Source organism: Salmo salar, chromosome 01 (assembly GCF_965601325.2).
Source record: "Salmo salar chromosome 01, fSalSal1, whole genome shotgun sequence".
Classification (NCBI taxonomy): domain Eukaryota; kingdom Metazoa; phylum Chordata; class Actinopteri; order Salmoniformes; family Salmonidae; genus Salmo; species Salmo salar.
In genome coordinates, this window is record NC_138291.1 from 164,534,003 (window position 1) to 164,558,699 (window position 24,697).

The window sequence follows — 24,697 nt, forward strand, 5'->3', positions numbered from 1 at the left end:
CGGAATGTCTAGATGTAAGAGGTTAACAGCATCTACCCCCAAGCCAAAAGACTGCTGAACAATTGATCAAATGGCCACCCAGACTTTTTACACTGCTGCTACTCGCTGTTAACCTGTCTGGGCCAGTGGGACGCTTGCGTCTCACCCTAATCAACAGCCAGTGGAATCGCGTCGCGCGAAATGCAAAACCTCATAAATGCTATAACTTCAATTTCTCAAACATATGACTATTTAACACCGTTTTATAGATACACCTCTCCTGAATCGAACCACGTTGTCCGATTTCAAAAAGGCTTTACAGCAAAAGCAAAACATTAGAATATGTTAGGAGAGAACCCAGCCAGAAATAATCACACAGCCATTTTCAAAGCAACTAGCATGCATCACAAGTACCCAAAACACAGCTAAATGCAGCACTAACCTTTGACAATCTTCATCAGATGACAATCTTAGGACATCATGTTACACAATACATGCATTTTTTGTTCGATAAAGTTCATATTTATATATAAAAACAGCATTTTACATCGGCGCGTGACATTCAGAAAATCTTTTCCCTCAAATGCTTCCGATAAATCAGCGCTACAATTTACAAAATTACTATTCGAAAACATTGTTAAAATGTAATATTGTCATTCAAAGACTTATGTTAACATGTCTTGAATGCCACTGCTTTGCCAGATTTAAAAATAACTTTACTGGGAAATCACACTTTGCAATAAATGACGTGGTATACCCAGCAAAATAGGCTAGGCTATACATGTTGGAGCCATCTTGGAATGATCAACCATCAAAAATACTATTGTAAATAAAACCTTACCTTTGATTATCTTTATCAGAAAGCACTTCCAGGAATCCCAGGTCCATAACAAATGTAGTTTTGTTCGAAAAAGTTAATCATTTATGTCCCAATTGTTAGCGCGCTCCGAAGGCTATTGAAAATGTACCGTGCTGAGTAGGACTTGTCGTCACGAATGTACAAAAAAAAAAATATTTAAGTTCGTTCAAACATGTCAAACGTTGTATAACATAAATCTTTCGGGCCTTTTTCAACCAGAGCTTCAGTAATATTCCATGGGGACGTTTGCATTGTCTTTCAAAATGTTTCGAAAGGGGAAGGTAGCCATGGGCGGCGGCGTCATAATGGTAAATGGCCCTCCACCTGTGACCACTTTCCACGGCCTCTCTTTCAATCAATTTTGATAGTAGGAGACTCAAACCACTTTGTAAAGACTGGGGACATCTAGTGGAAGCCTTAGGAAGTGCTAAATGATTCATAACCCCCTGTGTGTTTCAATGGCAAATGTTTGAAGTGATATCCACACATCAGATTTCAGTTTCCTGTCAGGAATTGTCTCAGGGTTTTGACTGCCATATGAGTTCTGTTATACTCGCAGACACCATTCAAACAGTTTTAGAAACTTTAGGGTGTTTTCTATCCAAATCAAACAATTATATGCATATTCTAGTTACTGGGCAGAAGTAGTAACCAGATTAAATCGGGTACGTTTTTTATCCGGCCGTGCAAATACTGCCCCCTATCCCCAACAGGTTAATTATCTATGCATAGTCACTTTACCCCTACCTACATGTACAAATTACCTTTACTAACCTGTACCCCCGCACATTGACTCGGTACGGTACCCCCTGTATATAGCCTCGGTATTGTTATTTTATTGTGTAACTTTTTATTACATTTTTTACTTTATTTAGTAAATACTCAATTTCTTGAACTGCATTGTTAGTTAAGGGCTTGTAAGCAAGCATTTTACGGTAAGGTCTACAGCTGTTGTATTCGGCGCATGTGACAAATCAAATTTGCCTTGATAACCGGACCATCTTAAATAGTACTTGAGTACCCCTGCTATAGGCTTACAACACATAAATGGCTCCTAGCCTCCCATGCATAAGGTTTCTGTCACTAACACTAAAACTGAAACTAAATATTATAAAAACTGAATAGAAATGTTTTTACCAAACTGAAACTGAATAAAACTAGTAAATCAAGTCTGAAAACGAACTGAAACTGAATTGAATTTCAAATAAAAATCTAAAAACGTATAGAAATAAAAACGAATAGAAAATCACAATCACATAAACCATAATAACCTTTGTATAGGGTGTCAATTTGGATACACAGTGCTATCTCTGGACAGCTGGACTTCTGGGCAGGGGTGCCAATGTTGTGATATTACATTCAGTGTTAACCTATCGCTTATGTCCATTAAACACCCATTTGCTCAGCATGAGTGCTAATCTGCAGCAGGGCAGGGATGGAGGCTGACAGCTGGCTGTATGTATGGGCCTTGAGGTTGAGTCTGATGTTGCCCCGATCTATATGTAAAGTAGTAGGACCACTAGCTAGCATTGGGAGGCCTACAGTCACAACACAGGGCCTGCACAGTGCATCTGAGAAGATGTGGAGTAATCTGAATCACCCTCCCATATCACCCACCCACCTGAATGTTATTAAGCTCTAGCAGATCAGACCCTGAACAGAGACCCTCTCTAGAGTATTGGAATGCTGTATGTGTTCAATATCCTCATATATAGCGAGACCCTATAAGCCTATAGTTCAGTATGCTTTAAACGTTATGTTTTTAACCCACTCTCCATCTATGTAGCTCTATCACATAGTTAGTTGAATCCTAGAAATGTCTAGGACGCTATTATGTAAGAAATAAGACCATGATCTCTTCCAAAAAGAACAAACTCAGAAAATCAGCTCTAAGAACAATGGCTGATGTTTGTTCTTTGGCCATATGTAGTAATCTCAGAGAGAACGGTGGCATTTGATTGGGTGGTGGGGTAGCTGAGGGGTCGGCGTCAGGCGAAAGGGGTTGTAATCAGATTAATAACCACGTCAACCAGGTTTCTACTGAGTCATGTAATCTCAGAGCCCTGGGCATTCTGGGTAGCCTAACAGCTGGTAAAGTTATAGACTGATCAGATTGGTTCTGGAAATCTTGGGTTCTACCTTTGTCCCTGTGGTTCTTTTGATTCTTTATTTTTTAAATGTTTATCTTCAGTCTATTGGACTTACTGTTGTCATCAACAAAGGACGTCTTGGTCAACTTTTATTCTTGATCAATACCCTTTTCTTCCATTCATAATCCACCTTCTGAAATGGATTAAAGTCCTTTGTGGTTTTTAACATTCTCCTGAGTTGCTGTACATGGACCATGAGCATGTTGCACAGGCGGAGTGAGATGAGAAGGGCCTTGGAGCTTAACCCAGGGATGGGTGCAGGGCCAGGGTTGAACCATGACACCCAGCAACTGAACCCGTTTGAGGAGTACCTGCAGACCTTACTGCAGATGAAGATGACTAGCTCTGTGAGTGTACATCAATACCTGGTGATTCCTTCCCTCAGCAGAGTGATCTTCAACATCTCTGTCGTACTTAGGAGATAGTTGCACCTTATTTCCACAGTCCGTACAATAGCTTTACACACTGTAAAACCATGAAACGTGACACGTTTATAACTTAAACATTAGGCATTTAGATTTGCTAATAAGTGTTCTTATCTTAAACACAGGCGTTTACAATGCAAGATTAAACATGATAATCAGATTTTTCCAGTCAGTTTCCAACCAGGAGAACACCTGAGTATTCAGATTTTAAACACTAGTGTTTACTTTCCCATCATCCTGTTTAGAGTGCATTTAGTCATTAGAAATGTATGTGACATTCCATGGTTTTATTCAGATCAGTGTTAGGAATTACAGTATGAAATTCACAACTAAATGTTTGCCACTATTAAATTAACTGTCTAAAATATGCTAAATGCTCTGCAGTTTTGCATTAGGTTTGCTAATTTAGTAGCTACTTAGCTATCTAGCAAGTCAAGCATTCGCTTGGTAACAGCAGAGAATCCCCTCGCGGATCAAGAGCCTTGCTGGCTAATATTTGTTATGTGAATGCAGCAAACTGTAAGTAGCATTTTTGAGTTACTTGTATACTTGAATAAGTTTAAGTCACAAACTGTACAAAATGTTCACAATGCACTCGTTAGCATTTTCTATGGGATTTTACATGTACTTATTAGCATTGCTAACCTTCGTATTACAGAGTAGCAGTTAGGTTTGAAAACAGTGCCCATTGTGTTCTGTGCCAGTATTACCAAATGTCCCAGTATGGTACAAGGTTGGTATGAAAGTATGACAATCTGGATACCCCCCAAGCCAAATGATTACCTCTAAATATTAGTTTAGTATACAACTTAAGAAATGTCAGATTGGAGAGGATTGTCACATTTTCTTATTGACACAACTTAACATATATGCTATCAGACTCAAAAAAAATGTGCAATTCGTTCGTTTTTTCCTTTCCCTTTTCATTAGTTTTTCGTAGATGTCCATTTTGTTTAAAAGTATGATACTGTTGTCTTAGGCCTACAAGGCCCTATGTAAAAAGGGGAGGTCACAATTCTGTTTGTACACTTGTTAACATGGATATGCTTCTTAATTAAACCCACTTGAAACAAGTCATTACACTTCAACATTATCATGGCATTTCATTGTTATTATTCAGGTTATTACTTAACTATTAATCTACAAGTTATGAAATGCCAGGTTGGAGAGGATCTATCGCATTTTCGTATTGACACAACATTAAATAAAAAAATAAGTAAATCAGATCATGACGGAGTCAAAATAAAGATATATGCCTACCTTGTCCCTGTCTGTTGGCTTTCCTGCAAATACTTAGACTCACAAATCCATTCACACGAAGTCTGATTTTTTTGTTTTTTAATGTTCCTAAATATTTGCGGAACGTCACAAACCCTGCTGCCTCGTCATGTGATGGCATTGGCATTCAAAGAGAGGCCGTTATAATGAGACAAATAATGTAGCCTAAGCTACTGAAAACAGGCCATTTACAAGATTCAATCATGACAGGAGCGTTTGATTCTTATTACAGAGATGGAGTTCAGATATGCTACTTTTGGAAACTTTATGAATGGACATACTGTCCTATAGAGAGAATCAGTGATCTCACACACGCACACCCCCATAAAAGTACCCGTCAATCAAAGCCACCAGTGTATGACAGACATGAGCAAATATTTCAATTTTTTTATAAAACGTATAAAAAAACCTCAGCCTACCTTAGGCTTTACGAAAGTAGACTACAAGAGAATGAATTGACAAGAAAAGGGGAGAGAGACAGCTAGGCAATAGTATGAAATTGACAATCATTAAAATATAAAGTAATACATGCAGCATGTCCATAGCCTATTTATCAGCATTGATTAGTCTATAAATTAAGTGAGGTGAGGAACAGGTTTGACTCAACACTGACCAACATTTTAGAGGGTTTGACTGACTGAACAGTGGTGTGATTTTACAGTGTAATATCTGAGATAAAGAAATATGCAATCTACGTTAGGCCATTATGTCACTAAGGCAAATGTTTGTGGTGATACTCAATGGTCTAGTGGACAAGTTTGTGTGTGTGTGCACATGCTTGTGTGCCGTGTGTCCGTGCATTTGTGTGCATACGCAGTTTGTGTGTGTGTGTGTGTGTGTGTCCTCGGCCCAGGGGTTACTGACTTCTCCTGTGGAGAGTATTGTTCCCACCCAGTCCGGTGGACAAAGCCTCTGTGCTTGGGACCCGGGTCGGCATCTCCCACTAAATATTTGTCCTTGTGGTCGGATGCCCACTCTCGTGAGACACACTGAAGAAATGCATTGACATACACAGGGCACAGAGGAAACCTGTTATTTTGCTCCATTGTGTGCTGTAGTTTATTAGACAGGCCAGGTCCAGAGCTTCTGTTGGTGCTTGTACTGTAGACCTGCTAGCAGCGATGGGATATTCATTGGGGGGGGGGGGTTCTTCTCAAGAGCAGATAAATGGATGACTAATGAGTCTGTCCTACATAACCAACCAACCAATTAGGGATATTTTGTGCATCAGAGACTCTCAATGAGAGAGATTCTTAGAATGACCTCATTGAAAAACCCCTCTCTCCTCCCACTTCTGTTAAATAGATATGACATTTAGACTATAGGAGATCAAAAATAATGCTGTATTACAAAATTACTTTTCCCCTGTTAGTAAAACAGTGATAATATTGCTATACTGACCTGTGGTCCTCACCGTTGGCTCTGTATGTTTCATTTACTAGATAATAAGTTGGAAGTTTAGCACAAGTGCCAACAGGATAGCCTCTAGGCTACATCATGTGACTTGGTGCACATAGGTCCAGTTCAGTAACTCAGCAACAAGCTGTGGGGAGCTTCCTCAAGATGCTAAAATCAAGATGGGATTTCAGATTATTATCCTGATCTATTATGTCATAGAATCCAAATCTCTCCAATCAGCCTAATATTTGATACTACTGTAGCCTATGTGATAGTTTTCAGTGGAACTACTTATTCCTTCCTTGTAACAAAGACACAGAGTTTGTCTCTGTCCATGTGAACTGACCAGGAAAACCTCTGTGACATAGTTAGGCCTATAGCCAAGGAAAACCTCTGGGCCCTAGTTAGGCCTATAGCCAAGGAATTTTACCTTGTCAGGTCACATGGTCAGAAAAATCTCCTCTTTGCCCTCCCTACACATAACATCTGGTCCATACTTCTATTCTACTATTATGTAAAGGATCACTGACTGAGACAATTACTTCTAAGCCCTCTTTAGCTATTGTCATTTTCCTCCTCTTTAAACCCCTAGCAAAGCATCTGTCCCCTCTGTCCCCCCCACTCCTCTGTTGGGACATCTGGTGTCCCCCTCTCCACGTTTCCTGTGGTGGAATGGTATTTCTGGAGGAACAGTGGGAGACTGCTTCTTAATGTGTTCTGTCTGTCTGCGGTATACCACCAGTATTATTATAATGCAAAGAGACTCCTAAAATAACTTGCTACATACAATTTATAGAATTTCCCTTGTGAAGAAAACATTTAGGCCAGATGATGAGTATATGATAAGTTTGAAACCATGATGCTTTGAAAACACGCCATAATGCGGTAATACGCTGACTATGTTTAGGCTTATCTTTAGCGCCGGATTTAGCACCTGATGTGTGTGTGTGTGTGTTTTTGTGACTTACAGAAACATGTAGGTCCATGACTCTTGCTCATTTGGACAACTACTTAACAGTCTATTAGATTAGGGCTGCCCCCGACAAAAACTAAATCTTAGTTGACCGAAAGTCGTCTGTTCTTTTGGTTTGATGAAATAAGACAAATGCCTCAAGTGGGCGCCAGAGATCTAGATAACCAGAAGAAAAAAACCTTTACCTGACCCAACTGTTCTCTTCCCGCTCGTGCTGGCTTTCACAGATTCTGGCATTATTCTCCTGAAGTTACCGGTAATAGGCTACACGAGGATACCTACACGAGGAGTCGGCAACCTTTCTCATGTGGAATGCCAATTTATCTTACTCTTTCTACCGATCTGCGTGCCAGCTATCGTTTTCATATGCACATTACCATAACAGTTTTATTTAATTTATAATAATGTCTTCGTATCTCAAAATCATTGTCATGTGGTTAATCAAAATTCTTTCCTAATCTAAATGAAAATTATACAAACCTAAAAAGTAACTTCTATTGCCATTGCCAACTATGTAAAAAATAGCCTACCTAAAGCCAGTGAGCTCGGGCTTGGGCAGGAGCTCACCGGAGCTGAGTACCGGCACCTCAATTTTTCTACTGCTTAAACTCCTGTTCCTTTTATAGAATATTAGCTCTAAAGTATTGTGGAGCTCCTGCACCAAAAAATAAACAGTACCAGCACCCAAAATGAGTATCGAAACCTATTTCAGTCCAAGTCAAGCACTGATAAGTAATCAGGTAGGCCTATTTTATGACATTTCCACTGGATCAGAGCATGACATTTTTCCCTTTCACGCTGAGTGGTTATCGAAAGGGAAAGAGCTGGAAAACAATTCAAATACATTGAGGAACTATTTGTAATTCTCAATGGATGTAAAAACATACTTTGCTTGCTTGCTGTTTGAGGTGAGGAAAACAACATTACTTTGAGAAGCTCCACAGGTCATTAGTGGTGGTGAGTTAAGCCAATCAGAAGTACTATCAGATGCCCAAATGGGCACATTTTATATGCCTACATTTGCGTGCAGGCCAGGTAGCCTATAGGCCTACTTATATGCGTGCGTGTCCTAGGTCAACATTGAGAGGAGCGCTCCAAACAAAAGACAATGACTAAATAGACCAAACTTGTAAATGGAATGAAATAAACCAAAACTTGTTTCTCACAAGTGTAGCATAGGTTGTGCACTCTGCAAACAATGTGTCCACTCCGACAATGATAACGGGAAGACTGGAATAATGATATTGAAAGCATTAACGTAAATTACCATAACCAAAGTAACAAACATTATAGATTAGAAATTATAGAAATTAATGGTAAATGTCCTACTGGTGATATATGTAATGGGGAATTGATAGACAGTAACTATCAAACACAAACAATTCACACAATGAAGTTATGAAATAATGAAGGTGCACAAATTGGTGGGAGAGAGCGCATTCTGGAGAGAGAAGTGCATCTGGGCACATGGTCAATCTGACATCTGCATTGGCCATGCAGCATTTTAAGGTGATACGGCCTCAGCCCTGCCGTGCAGCATTTATGGTGATACGGCCTCAGCCCTGCAATGCAGCATTTACGGTGATACGGCCTCAGCCCTGCCATGCAGCATTTATGTTGATGCGGCCTCAGCCCTGCCATGCAGCATTTATGTTGATGCGGCCTCAGCCCTGCCATGCAGCATTTATGTTGATGCGGCCTCAGCCCTGCTGTGCAGCATTTACGGTGATACGGCCTCAGCCCTGCCGTGCAGCATTTATGTTGATGCGGCCTCAGCCCTGCTGTGCAGCATTTACGGTGATGCGGCCTCAGCCCTGCCGTGCAGCATTTACGGTGATGCGGCCTCAGCCCTGCCATGCAGCATTTACGGTGATGCGGCCTCAGCCCTGCCATGCAGCATTTATGTTGATGCGGCCTCAGCCCTGCCATGCAGCATTTATGTTGATGCGGCCTCAGCCCTGCCGTGCAGCATTTACGGTGATGCGGCCTCAGCCCTGCCATGCAGCATTTATGTTGATGCGGCCTCAGCCCTGCCATGCAGCATTTACGGTGATACGGCCTCAGCCCTGCAGCATTCACGGTGATACGGCCTCAGCAGAAGTCAGGGCATTTATACTTCTTCGCGGGGCAGTGCAGAGCTGTTGTCAAGGAAGTGAGTTTGTGTTTTTTACAGGATGTACTGCCCCCACCTACAGTCAACAAATCATGTCAATGCAGAGCTGTACAGAGCCCTCTGCATACAAAATTTGGGAGGCGCATGGCGATGCAGTACGGAGCTGGATTTTACCTCTGCATGCTTCTGGAGGCTGCACAATTGTGTCACACCCTCCATATGGAGCCTCCCACCACATTTTTGGATCAAGCTTGAATTGGCTTTTAGCCTCCGCAATGGATTAGTTCACTGAGATGTTATTAAAACAATCTCGGTAGACCAACAGCCTAACGACCAAACAATCGACCAGTCTACTAATTGGCGTCAGCCGTATATTAGATATCATTCCCATATTTCAGATGACCTGCTATGAACACTGACCCCTCACCTCTCTGGCTCTTCCTAATGGCCTATTGATTTCCTCTTGTGAGTGACTCTGACATGGGATTTTATTGAGAGCACTGACCTGTAAAGATGTGTTGGAGGTAGTTGTAGTGTCTATACAGCCTACAACAAATGGAGCGTAACTTACTGTAGGGTTTGACACAGACCAGTTCTAGCCTGTCATGATTGGAAGTGTCTTTGAGTCAGCCTAATCCTGGCTAGCACCAGCAGTCTTCCATTAGTATGAAAGTACAACAGCAAACCACCAACTTCTGGTTATGTGCCAACAAATGAATCTAAATCTGAATGTAAAAAGCTTATATAGGAGGTTTCTCTAGATCTGTGAACATTACTTGTCCATCTAGTATTTTGGAAGGCTCTGAATGGATGATTTCATTATCTTTCCTTTTATCCTCTTTCACAACCCCTCAGAAAGAGGGGCACCATGTCAAACATTTCATCAGAGGTTTTTGTCTTCCTTCTTCTAAGGCCTGTCATAGTGAATCATCATGTAACAAGGCTTACAGGACCATTATTATGCAGGTCTTGTTTCTGGCTGTTGAATTGTAGCTCTTTGGTGTTCTGTTCTGACAGAGATTAAAAATAAGCAACCACAGCAGTCCCTCTGGAGAACTGATGTGTCAATGGAATGTGTTTGTTAGTGTGCAAGAGAGAGGGAGGGAAAGAGAGAGGGGGTGGGCGCGATAGAGATTGAGAGGGGGGAGGGAGTACTTCAATGATTTGCAGACCCTATCTGAGTGTTGTTGACCGATCACCTTCAGGGGCCAGTATAATGGGGGCATTGTTACCCTCTACCGCCCCCTGTGGCTTAAGTTGGAAGTCCATACACCAGGATATTACCTTGGGGGCTTTATGCACAATCATTGTATTAGTTTACGGTAGCAACAAAAGTAATCTTTTACCTTTCATTCCATGTTAGAAAAGTGGAAAGTGTTGGGGAGAGGAGGAGTAGGAGGAGGAGAGAATAGGAGGATGAGAAGGAGGTGGTAAGAAGAAGAAGAAGAGTGGTTTGGGATACAGCCAGATAGTCCATTCTCATGCACAGCGGCAGCAGCATTCTAGTGGTGGCTAATGTATTATATAGAAGCTGGCTGCTGTCCACACTGTGTCTGATATAAAAGGCAGAGCAGCCTGGATTATACCAGGAGTGATATGGTATTGTAGCACAGAAAGAGAAGGAGAGAGAGGCGCTATGTCCCATAGTCATGTTTTCATCAGAATAAGACAATGAGACGGTCTGAGGTGTTTTCAATATGAAGGCAGATTTTATATAGACTTCAGAAATTTATTGAAACAATGATGAAGTGTTTCATGAAGCGGAAGCCCAAGATTCTGGTGAGCAAGACTACAAATGCTTTGACTGTCTGCCCCCTCCCTTTTTTCTGCTGGATTGTTGTTTTGATGTGTCAAGGTAATAGAATATGGTGATGTTGGCTCTGTGTGATATTAGCGTGAGCCTTTGACACAGATTCCCTCTCTGTAGTTTTCCTTGATATTTTGTTCCAATGTGCAGTAGCCTGTTATTCAACATTTATTAGCCCTTTTCCGCCTGTGGGAATCGCCTGGCCAAGGGTTTTTCCTTTTTACTGGAAAGCCAGTCTCTCTATCTCATCTCTCTCTCTCTCTCTCTCTCTCATATGAACTAGCCTAGTATTCATTTATTCAGACATTTGTCACATTGTGACTGTGACACATCTTTCGCAGAAGTGTCCCCACAGTCCTGCTGCCGTGTGTTGTCCAGGTAATGAATGAGGTGATGTTGGTAATCATTGCATTATCCTTAGTCAAAGTGGTCCCTCTTCCTCTCCACTCCAGTGCCCTCCCTCTTAATTCCTCCTCTTCTCTCCACTCCACCTCTTTTCCGCCCCCCTTTTTTCCTCTCCTCAATGAATCATTCCCTGTCTCAGGTCCCACTGAGACCACCTCACGCCTGACGGAACATTTAGCTTGCGTGCTCCCAGGCTACGGCTGGTCTCAGATGTAGAGTGTGTGTAGGAGTGTGAATGTCTGTCTCAGTCAGTACTGCATCTCTTGCTCCGGGACCCTCGTTGCTTCCAGACAGAGGAATGCTTCTCTCAGACAGACCAGGGCAGATTTTGGTCCATGTGGTGGAAATGGGGACAAGGAATAAGGAATAACATACTGCTCTTAAACTTCTGAATTTTCTGGGGAATGATACCCTTTCTAACCTAACCACAGTGAGGCTGCCTTAGCTATTACTCTGGGAAGGGGAGGGTTGGACCTTGGTTGGATTTTAATGTTGGACAGGGGTATACCTTTCCCCTCTGCAACTATAGGACACCATGCTGTCTCAACTGAGAAGGGTAATGTGACTTAATTTTTTTTTGCAAAATCCTAATAATTGATGCATCAACAAGATCTGTGTTGGATTCCAGAGGATATCACTTGAAAACATTCATTTAAACACTTATTTTCAAAGTTTTCCTCCTCGTGTGTGTGTGTGTGTGTGTGTGTGTGTGTGTGTGTGTGTGTGTGTGTGTGTGTGTGTGTGTGTGTGTGTGTGTGAGGGGTGTGTGTGTGTGAGGGGTGTGTGTGAGTGAGGGGTGTGTGTGAGTGAAGGGTGTGTGTTGTGTGAGTGAAGGGTGTGTGTGTGTGTGTGAGGGGTGTGTGTGAGTGAAGGGTGTGTGTTGTGTGAGTGAAGGGTGTGTGTGTTGTGTGTGTGTGAGCGAAGGGTGTGTGTTGTGTGAGTGAAGGGTGTGTGTTGTGTGAGTGAAGGGTGTGAGTGAAAGGTGTGTGTGAGTGAAGGGTGTGTTGTGTGTGTTAGTGAAGGGTGTGTGTTGTGTGAGTGAAGAGTGTGTGAGTGAAGGGTGTGTGTGTGTGAGTGAAGGGTGTGTTGTGTGTTAGTGAAGGGTGTGTGTTGTGTGAGTGAAGGGTGTGTTGTGCGTGTTAGTGAAGGGTGTGTGTTGTGTGTGTGTTGTGTGAGTGAAGTGTGTGTGTTGTGTGTGCGTGTTAGTGAAGGGTGTGTGTTGTGTGAGTGACGGGTGTGTGTTGTGTGAGTGAAGGGTGTGTGTTGTGTGTGTGTGTGTGTGTGAGTGAGTGAAGGGCGTGTGTGAGTGAAGGGTGTGTGTGTGTGAGTGAAGGGTGTGTGTTGTGTGTGAGTGAAGGGTGTGTGTTGTGTGTGAGTGAAGGGTGTGTGTGAGTGAAGGGTGTGTGTGTGAGTGAAGGGTGTGTGTTGTGTGTGTGAGTGAAGGGTGTGTGTTGTGTGTGTGAGTGAAGGGTGTGTGAGTGAAGGGTGTGTGTTGTGTGTGTGAGTGAAGGGTGTGTTTTGTGCGTGTTAGTGAAGGGTGTGTGTGTGAGTGAAGGGTGTGTGTTGTGCGTGTTAGTGAAGGGTGTGTGTGTGTGTGAAGGGTGTGTGTGTGAGTGAAGGGTGTGTGTTGTGCGTGTTAGTGAAGGGTGTGTTTGGGTGCAGTGAGGTGTGGAGGATTACTTATGTATTTGGAGGAACAGCATTATGTGTTTCTATGGTGAGATCCTGTTGAGTCGCTGCTATACAGTGTTTTAATGAACCAATCACTGTGAGGAGATCTGCTGAATCTAATTGACACAGAGGCGGACAACAAGCGTTGAGCACTTCCTCAGGGAAGACGGGATGAGGAGAAAGAGGGAAGAGGAGAGCATGCTGTAGAGAGAGAGAGGGGGGAGTGACAAAGAAAAAATATGATAGAGAGGTAGCTACTAGGGCATCTTTTTTAAATCAATCGAATAGCCAATTGTTTTGCATCTCACGTCTCTTCACATGAGTGGGTGGGTGAGTGGTTCATGAATGTGTGGTTGTTGCAACTGAGGGACATTTGTGTGAAAAGACCCTCCAACTGAATCTTGTCCTTGTTTGCCCTAGATGGCAAACATCCATGTTTTATTACAGTACCAAGCTACACTCCTGGTTTTGATGCTTTCATTCATCCCTACATTAACACTCATCATGTATTAAACATGTGTTGGCCTTCATGTTGGCTGTAGCATTATGTTCATTGCAGCAATGGTACAGACTCTGATCCACAGTCCCCCCCCCCAAAAAAAGACCGAAATGTTGAGCATCAAGCACTTATGCTAAGCTGTTCAAACCACATCCACTTCCTGTGTCTGAGGCAGCTAGCTGTAGCAGTCAGGCAATGTAAAACGAGGGATTACAGCAGCACAAAGACACCCCCACTCAGAACCCTGTCGAGTTCATAGGACTGGTCTGGGACAGTAGCTCAGTGACAGTTGGGGAATATACTGCATGAAGTGCTGCAGGCAGCTTTGGTTGGGTTGAGGACAACAGACATTGGGTTTGGGTTGAGGTGGACTACAGATGATGGAGGAGAGGATGGGGAACTGTTGGAGCTATACCAAGGTGAATGTAAAACTAACCCTAACCAAGCTGTATCGTCTGTGTTCCTTTGCTAGTACTGTCAATGGACGGAGACGCATCATTGCAAAATGTTCTGAGGGGTAGGCTACTCGAGTGTGTGATCCACTACAGTAGGGCTGTTTTTGGTAGGCTGTTGTACAGTGCAACTGTTGTATATGGACTAGCCTGTTTGTAGTGTAGCCTATTTCTATTCTCAAGACATTTTGGCTGAAATCAGGTGTTTTAATAAGGTAATGGATAAGGCAACATTATGCAGCATCATTCAGTTTTTCCGTATTCTACACATGCTTGGCCTATATGACAGAGGAGAGACAATGCATAGAAACGATGAATTTGACAATCATGCACCTTTTTGTTCCTGTTAGACTGTACAGTACTGACGAGGGACAGTGTTTAGGCGGAATAACTGTATTAAGCTATGAATAATGTACAAGGCCATTGTGGGTTAGGGTACTCTAAAATTAGCCTACAGTTGAAGTCTTTACTTGAGTGAAGGAGACTGAATGGGTTTCTGTAAATGGTGAAAAGTCCCTCTGAGTCGGGGCCAGTTCATCGGTGGAGGTGTTTCTGCTTGTAACCAAAATAGCTTACAGCAATACTACAGGGTTACAGTGTTTATGCTTGTAACCTCAACACTGCATAGCTACAATGTTTCTTCTTGTAACCTCAATACTGCATAGCTACAATGTTTCTTCTTGTAACCTCAACACTGCATAGCTACAATGTTTCTTCTTGTAACCTCAACACTGCATAGCTACAATGTTTCTTCTTGTAACCTCAACACTGCATAGCTACAATGTTTCTTCTTGTAACCTCAACACTGCATAGCTACAATGTTTCTTCTTGTAACTTCAACACTACATGATTAGTGTTTCTGCTTGTAACCAAAGTACAGCAATACTACAGGCATCCATTATCCCATAGAGGACAATGTGTGTCATAGCCACAATATTAGCTGTTTATGAAACCCCCAAACCTCACAATGACATCAAAAACATGAATTACACCTATCAATAAGTCAAGCATTTTATCTGATTGGTGGCTTTGGCTGGTTAGTCTCTTTTGGAATCGGTACAGCTAGCTCCAAGAAGGACTAGGCACTAAGGTAGAAAGGCCAGCTTGTTCCACTGTTAAATTCAATTACCTGAGCTCTTTTTATTCGACCCTATTAGCTTATTAGAAGGCAGGTGTGCCAAACAGACTTGGATAATAAGTTAGATGCACTCTGCCATTTCCTTGTTGCTAAAATTTGAATAGTTTGCCTAATTTCAGTTTATGTGGCAAAACAATCAAGTAGTGTAGAGAATTATGGTACCACCTAAACTGCTGTGAAATACCTTTTTGTCACGCTCCTCTTCGTCTGAAGATATGGAGAAATCGCTGTCGGAAAAAGTGGACCAATACGCAGTGGGTTGCGTGCTCATCATATTTTATTTAAATGTGAACACCACGAAAAAACAAGAAACAATGACCGACAGGAACAGTTTTGCAGGCTATATACAACGCAATGCAAAAACAACTACCCACAAACTACAACCAAAACACAAACCTATATATAGGACTCTCAATCAGAGGCAACAGAAAACACCTGCCTCCAATTGAGAGTCCAACACCCAATTACTTAGACATAGAAATACAAAGAACTAGAATGAACCTAGACATACAAAACATAGAACATAAACCAAAACCCGGAAATAATAAATCAAACACCCCTACAAAATTCACACTCAACCTAAACCATACAGAACAAATACCCATCTGCCACGTCCTGACCAAATTATAATACAATTACTCCCTTTGCTGGTCAGGACGTGACAGTACCCCCCCCCCCCCCCCCCCCCCCCACAAAGGTGCATACCCCGAATGCACCTAGACAACAAGACAACCAAAAAATAAACCCATAACTAGAGGGAGGGAAGGGAGGGTGGCTGCCGTCAACAACGGCACCTGTGCAACACCCCCCCTCCCCAACCCACCTATACTGGAGGTGGCTCAGGTGCGGGACGTGGACTCCGCTCCACCCTCGGCGTCGCCCACTTAGGTGGCGCCCCTGGCCGCGCCGGAGGACTGGTGGGCGACCCTGACTGCGCCCGGCTGGCGGGCGATTCTTGCTGCGCCCGGCTGGCGGGCGACCCTGGCTGCGCTCGGCTGGCGGGCGTCCCTGGCTGCGTTCGGCTGGCGGGCGATCCTGGCGGCTCCGGCGGCTCCGGGCTGGCGGGCGGCCCCGGCGGCTCCGGACTGGCGGGCGGCCCCAGCGGCTCCAGACTGGTGGGCGGCCCCGGCGTCTCCGGACTGGTGGGCGGCTCTGGACTGCCGAGGCTGGGCTGACGCACTACAAGCCTGATGCGTGGGGCTGGTACTGGACGTGCCAGCCTGGAGACATGCACCTCAAGGCTAGTGCGTGTAGCGGGAAACACTGGACCATAGAGGCGCACTGGCGGTCTCGAGCGCAGGACTGGCATCACCCCTACTGGCTGGATGCCCACTTTCCCCTGGCACATGCGGGGCGCTGGTACTGCGCATACCGGCCTGAAAATACCCGGCCTCGCCACAGCACCCATCACCCCTAAGCACGGGACCTGTCCAGTCATATGTCGCCCAAAAACAGTACGGGGATTTGGCCTGGGGCTCAATCCTCGCCCAGCCAAACTACCCGTGTGCCCCCCCAAAAAAAATATTGGGGCTGCCTCTCGGGCTCCCTTACCAGCCGTGTTCCCCGGTCCTCACCAGACTTCCTCCGCTGCTTGGTCTTTTTGTGGTGGGTAGTTCTGTCACGCTCCTCTTCGTCTGAAGATACGGAGAAATCGCTGTCGGAAAAAGTGGACCAATACGCAGCGGGTTGCGTGCTCATCATGTTTTTATTTAAATGTGAACACCACGAAAAAACAAGAAACAATGACCGACAGGAACAGTTTTGCAGGCTATATACAACGCAATGCAAAAACAACTACCCACAAACTACAACCAAAACACAAACCTATATATAGGACTCTCAATCAGAGGCAACAGAAAACACCTGCCTCCAATTGAGAGTCCAACACCCAATTACTTAGACATAGAAATACAAAGAACTAGAATGAACCTAGACATACAAAACATAGAACATAAACCAAAACCCGGAAATAATAAATCAAACACCCCTACAAAATTCACACTCAACCTAAACCATACAGAACAAATACCCATCTGCCACGTCCTGACCAAATTATAATACAATTACTCCCTATGCTGGTCAGGACGTGACACTTTTCCATAAACAAAAATATTGTATTTTCAGCTGTTTGAATCTAATGTACAAAATCGAAAGTAAAAGATGCAAAAACAAACCTTAAAAATGGGAAGCATAGGAATAGTGCATATAGAACAGATCTACCGCTTCTTAGACTTGCTTTCAATGAGAGTGACAGATCTAATATTTCACATCTCTGTGAATTTTGTCAGGTCGTCTAAAAAGTTAAATGTTGGAGCTTTAAGTGTCCGCAGCAAAGTGAGAGAGTATAGCTAATTGTTGACTTTGAAACCCTTGGCCTTAGAGAAGGGAAAATATTAGCACAGCGTTGTGAGTAATGTGAGCAGGCGTTGTACAGCCATTATAATGTATATCTAGAAACGTTAAACTCATTGGCATTTCAGTACTGCTGGCAAAAAGTGAGGCTAACACGTTGTCAACACATGCAAAAGGTCATGTAGGAAACTTTTTGTTCTTGCAGCTAGAAAGGTTTGTATTTGTGGCACTGCGAATCCGCCACAACAAAATCACAGAACGCTCTTCCTAAGTATTGGGATGTTATATTCATGCCTGTTTTTCTTTCTCTCTCTTCTGTTTGCAGGATCAGTTTGATAACCTAGAGAAGCATACACAGTCAGGCATCGAGTTCGTGGAGAGGTACAGTAAATTTGTCAAAGAGAGATCGGAGATTGAAATCAGCTATGCAAAGCAGATTAGGTGAGTGTTTCTGTTTTGCCCTGTTATGATACTGTAAGTGTATTTCTCTGTCTAGATATTTCACCAATGAATGAAATGGATAGTATTCTTCAATAATTCAATCATTTCGGCCTCAGCCTTCTTCAGCATACAGAGTATAACATACAGTGCATTCGGAAAGTATTCAGAACCCTTGACTTTTTCCACATTTTGTTACGTTACAGTCTTATTATAAAATGGACAAAATCGTTTTTCCCCCTCATCAATCTACACACAATACCCCATAATGACAAAGCACCATTTTTGCAAATGTATCAAAAAATATATATATCACATTTACAGACCCTTTACTCAATACTTTGTTGAAGAAACCTTTGGCAGTCTTCTTGGGTATGACGCTACAAGCTAGGCACACCTGTGTTTTGGGAGTCTCCCATTTTTCTCTGCAGATTCTCTTAAGTTCTGTCAGGTTAGATGGGGAGCGTCGCTGCCCAGCTATTTTCAGGTCTCTCCAGAGATTTTAGATCAGGTTCCAGTCTAGGCTCTGCCTGGGCCACTCAAGGACATTCAGAGATTTGTCCCGAAGCCACTCCTGCGTTGTCTTGGCTGTGTGCTTAGGGTTGTTGTCCTGTTGGAAGGAGAACCTTTGCCCCAGTCTGAGGTCCTGAGTACTCTGGAGCAGGTTTTCATGAAGGATCTCTCTGTACTTTGCTCCATTTTCCCTCTAGTCTCTCAGTCCCTCCCGCTGAAAAACATCCCCACAGCATGATGCTGCCACCACCATGCTTCACCATAGGGATGGTGCCAGGTTTCCTCCAGACGTCACACTTGGCATTCAGGCTTCTCTGATTTCATCAGACCAGAGAATCTTGTTTCTCATGGTCTGAGAATCTTGTTTCTCATGGTTGTCCTTCTAGAAGGATCTCCCATCTCCACAGTGGAACTCTGGAGCTCTGTCAGAGTGACCGTCGGGTTCTTGGTCACCTCCCTGACCAAGGCCATTCTCCACCCACTTCTCAGTTTGGCCGGGCGGCCAGCTCTAGGAAGAGTCTTGGTGGTTCCAAACTCATTCTATTTAAGAATGATGGAGGCCACTGTGTTCTTGGGGACCTTTAAAGCTGCAGAAATTATTTGGTAACCTTTCCCAGATCTGTGCTTCGACACAATCCTGTCTCGGAGCTCTACGGACAATTCCTTCAACCTCATGGCTTGGTTTTTGCTGTGACATGCACTGTCAACTGTGGGATCTTATATAGACAAGTGTGTGCCTTTCCAAATCATGTCCAATCAATAGAATTTACCACAGGTGGACTCCAATCAAGTTGTAGAAACATCTCAAGGATGATCAATGGAAACAGGATGCACCTGAGCTCCATTTCAAGTCTTGTAGCAAAGGGTCTGAATAGTTCTGGAAATAAGGTATTTCTGTTTTTATTTTTTGGTAAATTTGCAAAAATGTAGAAAAACCTGTTTTCGCTTTGTCATTATGGGGTATTTTGTGTAGATTGATGAGGAAAAACATGAATTTAATACATTTTAGAATAAGGCTGTAACGTAATAAAATGTGGAAAAAGTCAAGGGGTCTGAATATTTTCCAAATGCACTGAAATTATAACATATATCTTGTGTATGAAAACTGACTGGGTGTCTTGAAAAATGCTTAAAATGAATTATTAGTATTTTTTATTTCTTTTTTATTTCACCTTTATTTAACCAGGTAAGCTAGTTGAGAACAAGTTCTCATTTACAACTGCGACCTGGCCAAGATAAAGCAAAACAATATTGTTTAAGATACTGTATTTCACTGCCATTAAAAACAAGCTTTGTCATGTTTCCACACAGACAAATTCACTGACAGTTTGACAGTGTACACCTCATTCAGCCTGCATTGAGCACATCACTACTGAGTTTGTTTAAGTGAGGTCCTATCAGAGAGCTCAGCCTGACAGACAGAGGGATGTTAGCTTTACCCAGGTGGATGGCTAGATAAAGAGAATGATGATGCCTGTAGCGGAAGTCTCTCTTTCTATCCATCCCTGTCTCTCTCTTTCTGTTGCTCTCGCTGTCTCTCTCCATCTCGCTGTGTCTGTAGTCTCTCTCTTTCTCTCTCTCTTGCACGACAGTGTTTTCTTGCTGTTTTTTGCTTGAGGACAGAGGAAATAAGGTTGGCGACGGGTGGGGGGTGGGAGGCATGTGTTGCCATAGTAACAAGGTATCAGTATTATCATCCCCAGCCAACGCTGACCCACATTTCTCTTTCTCCAATCACGGTGGAGTATCGGTTGTTTAGTTCCTCCCCCCTTTTAAACACCCCCAAGCCCTCCTCTCCTCAAATAGAGTAAGGGTGAGGGTGTGAGGGCATCCTCTTCCTAGGCTCTCTTCTACCCCAACAACAAACAGCAGAGGTCTGCCCCAAAAAATCCCTTATCTGGTTCCCTAGAGAGGGCCAAGAGGAGGGCTAAAGACTCTAATTACTGACTACTGACCAACCCCCATCCAGCACCCCTCATCTGCACCCCTAACCCCACCTCCTTCTCTTTCTAGATAAATCTCCCTTCACTAAGGAGATAATAGGACTAGTAGTTCCTTACTCTGTTTGCATGACACACACACACACACACACACACACACGTAATGACCTAATTAGTTTCCGTATGTGTCTCACTTTGGTATCTGTGACCCAGGGATAGTCTTTCCATATTGTGATGTGTTTTATTGAACCTGACGGCTCTGCAGATGTGGCAGTCAGATGTTTTAATTCACTCTGCTTAAACAGTAGAACTGTAGGACTCATATCTCTCCATCTGAAACACATTTGTTTCCCACGTGGACGGCCTTCTGCTATCACAGGAAAATAGGATTTGCACGTTACAGAATGGATAGGCCTGTTTATAAAGCTTTTTTGGGTTGGACACAATGTGCATCTTTGTGTGTGTTGTTTGTTTCTGCATCCGGACGAATTATTCTCCCCCTGATAAAGTTAGCTCGTTAAAGCAGGTTGAATCTACTGGGCACGCTCAGACCCATAGAACACAGCCCTGCTACAGTAGATCTAAAAAACATTCAATCTAATAAACACACTGAAATTGGCCCTTTGATCATCCATCCGTCACTCCTTTGTGCTGGAGGAAGTTTGGTTCGCTACTCATGTTTTTCTCTTCTTTTTTCCTCCCTCTTTCCTGCCTCTCTTCTCCACTGTTGTTGTCTCTTTCTCCTCTCCTCTCTCTCCCTTTCCTCTGTGCTGTAATTCTACTGTATCTTCACGTTGTCGGTGTGAATGAGAGTTCTGATAGAGTTCTGGAGTCTGTTAGATCTTTGATAGACCTGTTCTATGGTCTCTGGGGCTGAACAGGGTGATAACTCTCTGCTGTGTGTGAAATATCTTACAGATGGTTGGTGAGCAGTTTGGCACCACTGCTTCAGCCATTAGCACTAAACGCTCAACAAGACAAACACCTCACTCTGCTCTGCGATAACATGGCACTACAACGCATCAGTAGACATTATCAAAAGAGAAATGCCAGAAAATTTGACCAAATGCATATTTCACCAAACCAAACAGCAGACGCTGGTATAATCTAGGTTAAACCCGCCTCCACTGTATCGAATGGATAAACGTGCACAATGTTTCAAGGCAGTTAACCCACTGTTCCTAGGCAGTCATTGATAATAAGAATTTGTTCTTAACTGACTTGCCTAGTTAAATAAAGGTAAAATAAAAAATAAATAAAATAGTAAAGTAGGCTACGGTGCATTACGCACAGTAACACACATTGGTATAATCCACAGTACAGGACAATAGGTTAAGGTCTGTGTGCATACTACTTAGGGGAATGGGTATTAAAAATATATTGTGTGGCACAGTATCACTCAATATGGGGCACAATAACTCATATTCCATTACCACAACACACACACACACACACACACACACACACACACACACACACACACACACACACACACACACACACACACACACACACACACACACACACACACACACACACACACACACACACACACACACATATACACACACACACACACATTGGTCTAATCCTCATTAAGTAGGCACCCTCTGGTTGTCTGTGTGTTGGTTAACTATGCTACGGAGGAGGAAGGGCAAATGCATTCTGCCATAACATCTGGCCATGAGTGAGAGACAGCCAGGCTCAAAAGCGAGGGAGGAGAGGTAGATCTGCCTAGCAACAGAGCAGACACAAGGTTAGAGGAGTAGGGGGGTTGTGGTAGAGAGAGAGAGAATACATGCTTTAGTGCTTTTACCACGTGCATGATTCATTCATGATGGAGTGATGTGTGTGTGTGTGTGTGTGTGTGTGTGTGTGTGTGTGTGTGTGTGTGTGTGTGTGTGTGTGAGTGTGTGTGTGTGTGTGTGTGTGTGTGTGTGTGTGTGTGTGTGTATGTATGTATGTATGTGTGTGTATATATATATATATATATATATATATATATATATATATATATATATATATATATATATATATATATATATATATTATTCTTTTTTACCCCTTTTTCTCCCCGATTTTGTGATATCCAATTGGTAGTTACAGTCTTGTCCCATAGCTGCAACTCCCGTACGGACTCGGGAAAGTTGAAGGTCGAGAGCCCGCCAAAACACGACCATGTCAAGCCGCTCTGCTTCTTGACACACTGCTCACTTAACCTGGAAGCCAGCCGCACCAATATGTCGGAGGAAACACCGTCCAGCTGCCGACCGAAGTCAGCGTGCATGTGCCCGGCCCGCCACAAGGAGTCGCTAGAGTGCGATTGGACAAGGACATCCTGGCTGACCAAACCCTCTCCTAACCTGGACGACGCTGGGCCAGTTGTGCACCGTCTCATGGGTCTCCCGGTCACGGCCGGCCCAAGACACAGGCTGGGATCAAACTCGGGTCTGTAGTGATGCCTCTAGCACTGCGATGCAGTGCCTTAGACCGCTGCGCTACTCGGGAGGCCTATACTGCCTTGTTAAGGGTGGAGTTCGGCTTGCATGGTAGTCTAATAATGATGATTATTGTCTCATTTTTCTTCTACCAATGAATTCTAGACTAGTTGTTAGTCAGCATGATTAATATTGCCCATGTTATATTGGTACAGTAATATAATAGTCTTTATTGCATCACTATTTTATTTCTTCCATTATACAGTTGACATTAAAAGGGCAGCCATGACCATGTTGTTGCAGGGGTTCTATTCTACTGTTTCTGTCAACCTTCATTCTACTCACCATGTAGGACCTGACCTCTATTCATACTGAAAGGGTTAATGGTCCAAACATCAGCATAGTAAACAGCAGCACATCATGCATGAGTGAAGAGGACCAAGCTACAATGTGACTCACCATTCGCTGCCTGCCTGCCAACCAGCATGCCTCAATGCTTCCTGATTCACTCTGCGTCTGTCTGCTGAAATCTAATTGGCTTGTCTGGTCTGTTGCCGTTTGTAGGTGGATTCTTCTAATAGGTTTACCTATTTTTATTGGCTGATTGAGTAGGCTACTGTGTGTGGTTGTGTGTGCGTACATGCGTGTGCTTGTTAGTCTGTATTAAACTGTGTTGACACACAGAGAAAAAATGGAGCTGGGTGATGAGTTGATCCGACTATCACTATTAAACAAACAAACAAACACAGCAACAGAGAGAAAGAGAGGAAACAAGGGAGACAGAGTGAGAGTTAAAGAGAGAGAGAGAGACAGAGGGAGAGAGAGAGGGACACAGAGAGAGAGAGGGACAGAGAGAGAGAGGGACAGAGAGAGAGAGGGACAGAGAGCGGGAGGGACAGAGGCAGATTCAGAGTGCATGAATCTCAGTATATTCGTCACAGTGGTTACACGGTCCAGAACTCTGGGGTCCTCTCATTAACCCTTCACCTACAGTACAGCTGACAGTTTTGAACAGCATACTACATACTAAATCTGTATGCCAGCCTGTTTTATTTGACACACTCATCTTGTGCCAGCAGGCTTGTGCAGCCAATGTCAGAAAGAGGGCGTAGTCCGGAGGAGAAAAGCATGTTTCTTCATGGTGACTGATTGTGAATTTTTGGTCCTGGGGCCATAAGCATTATTACTGGAACAGAGGGCGTGGAAATGGAGGGATGGAGGTGGGAGGGTGGAACGGGAGGGATGGAGGTGGGAGGGGAGGCATGGAGGTTGCAGGGGAGGCATGGGGGTTGCAGGGGAGTCATGGAGGTTGCAGGGGAGTCATGGAGGTTGCAGGGGAGGCATGGAGGTTGCAGGGGAGTCATGGAGGTTGCAGGGGAGTCATGGAGGTTGCAGGGGAGTCATGGAGGTTGCAGGGGAGTCATGGAGGTGGGAGGGGAGTCATGGAGGTGGGAGGGGAGTCATGGAGGTGGGAGGGGAGTCATGGAGGTGGATGGGAGTCATGGAGGTGGGAGGGGAGTCATGGAGGTCGGAGGGGAGGCATGGAGGTTGCAGGGGAGGCATGGAGGTTGCAGGGGAGGCATGGAGGTTGCAGGGGAGTCATGGAGGTGGGAGGGGAGTCATGGAGGTGGGAGGGGAGTCATGGAGGTTGCAGGGGAGTCATGGAGGTGGGAGGGGAGTCATGGAGGTGGGAGGGGAGTCATGGAGGTGGGAGGGGAGTCATGGAGGTAGGAGGGGAGGCATGGAGGTTGCAGGGGAGGCATGGAGGTTGCAGGGGAGGCATGGAGGTGAGGCATGGCAGAAAGCACTCTGGTATAGATGATCTGTTGGCACATTATAATAACCCATTGGGATAGTAAACACATTGTA

The 24,697-nt window shown here is 43.9% G+C and overlaps 1 protein-coding gene across 27 annotated transcripts in view; it reads left to right on the plus strand.

The window, feature by feature from the left end:
* LOC106568736 (formin-binding protein 1) overlaps positions 1–24,697 on the plus strand; it is a 115,231-nt gene that overhangs the window by 21,522 nt on the left and 69,012 nt on the right. For 24 of the 27 annotated variants that reach the window (XM_082955801.1, XM_045692398.2, XM_045692416.2 and 21 more), the window contains exon 2: positions 17,825–17,940. In XM_082955801.1, coding sequence (XP_082811927.1) covers positions 17,825–17,940 — 116 coding nt within the window. Of the gene's footprint in view, positions 1–10,782; positions 10,955–11,588; positions 11,944–13,709; positions 13,977–17,824; positions 17,941–24,697 lie in introns of those variants that run through there. The other 3 variants (XM_082955795.1, XM_082955808.1, XM_082955794.1) reach the window with 3 other exon arrangements.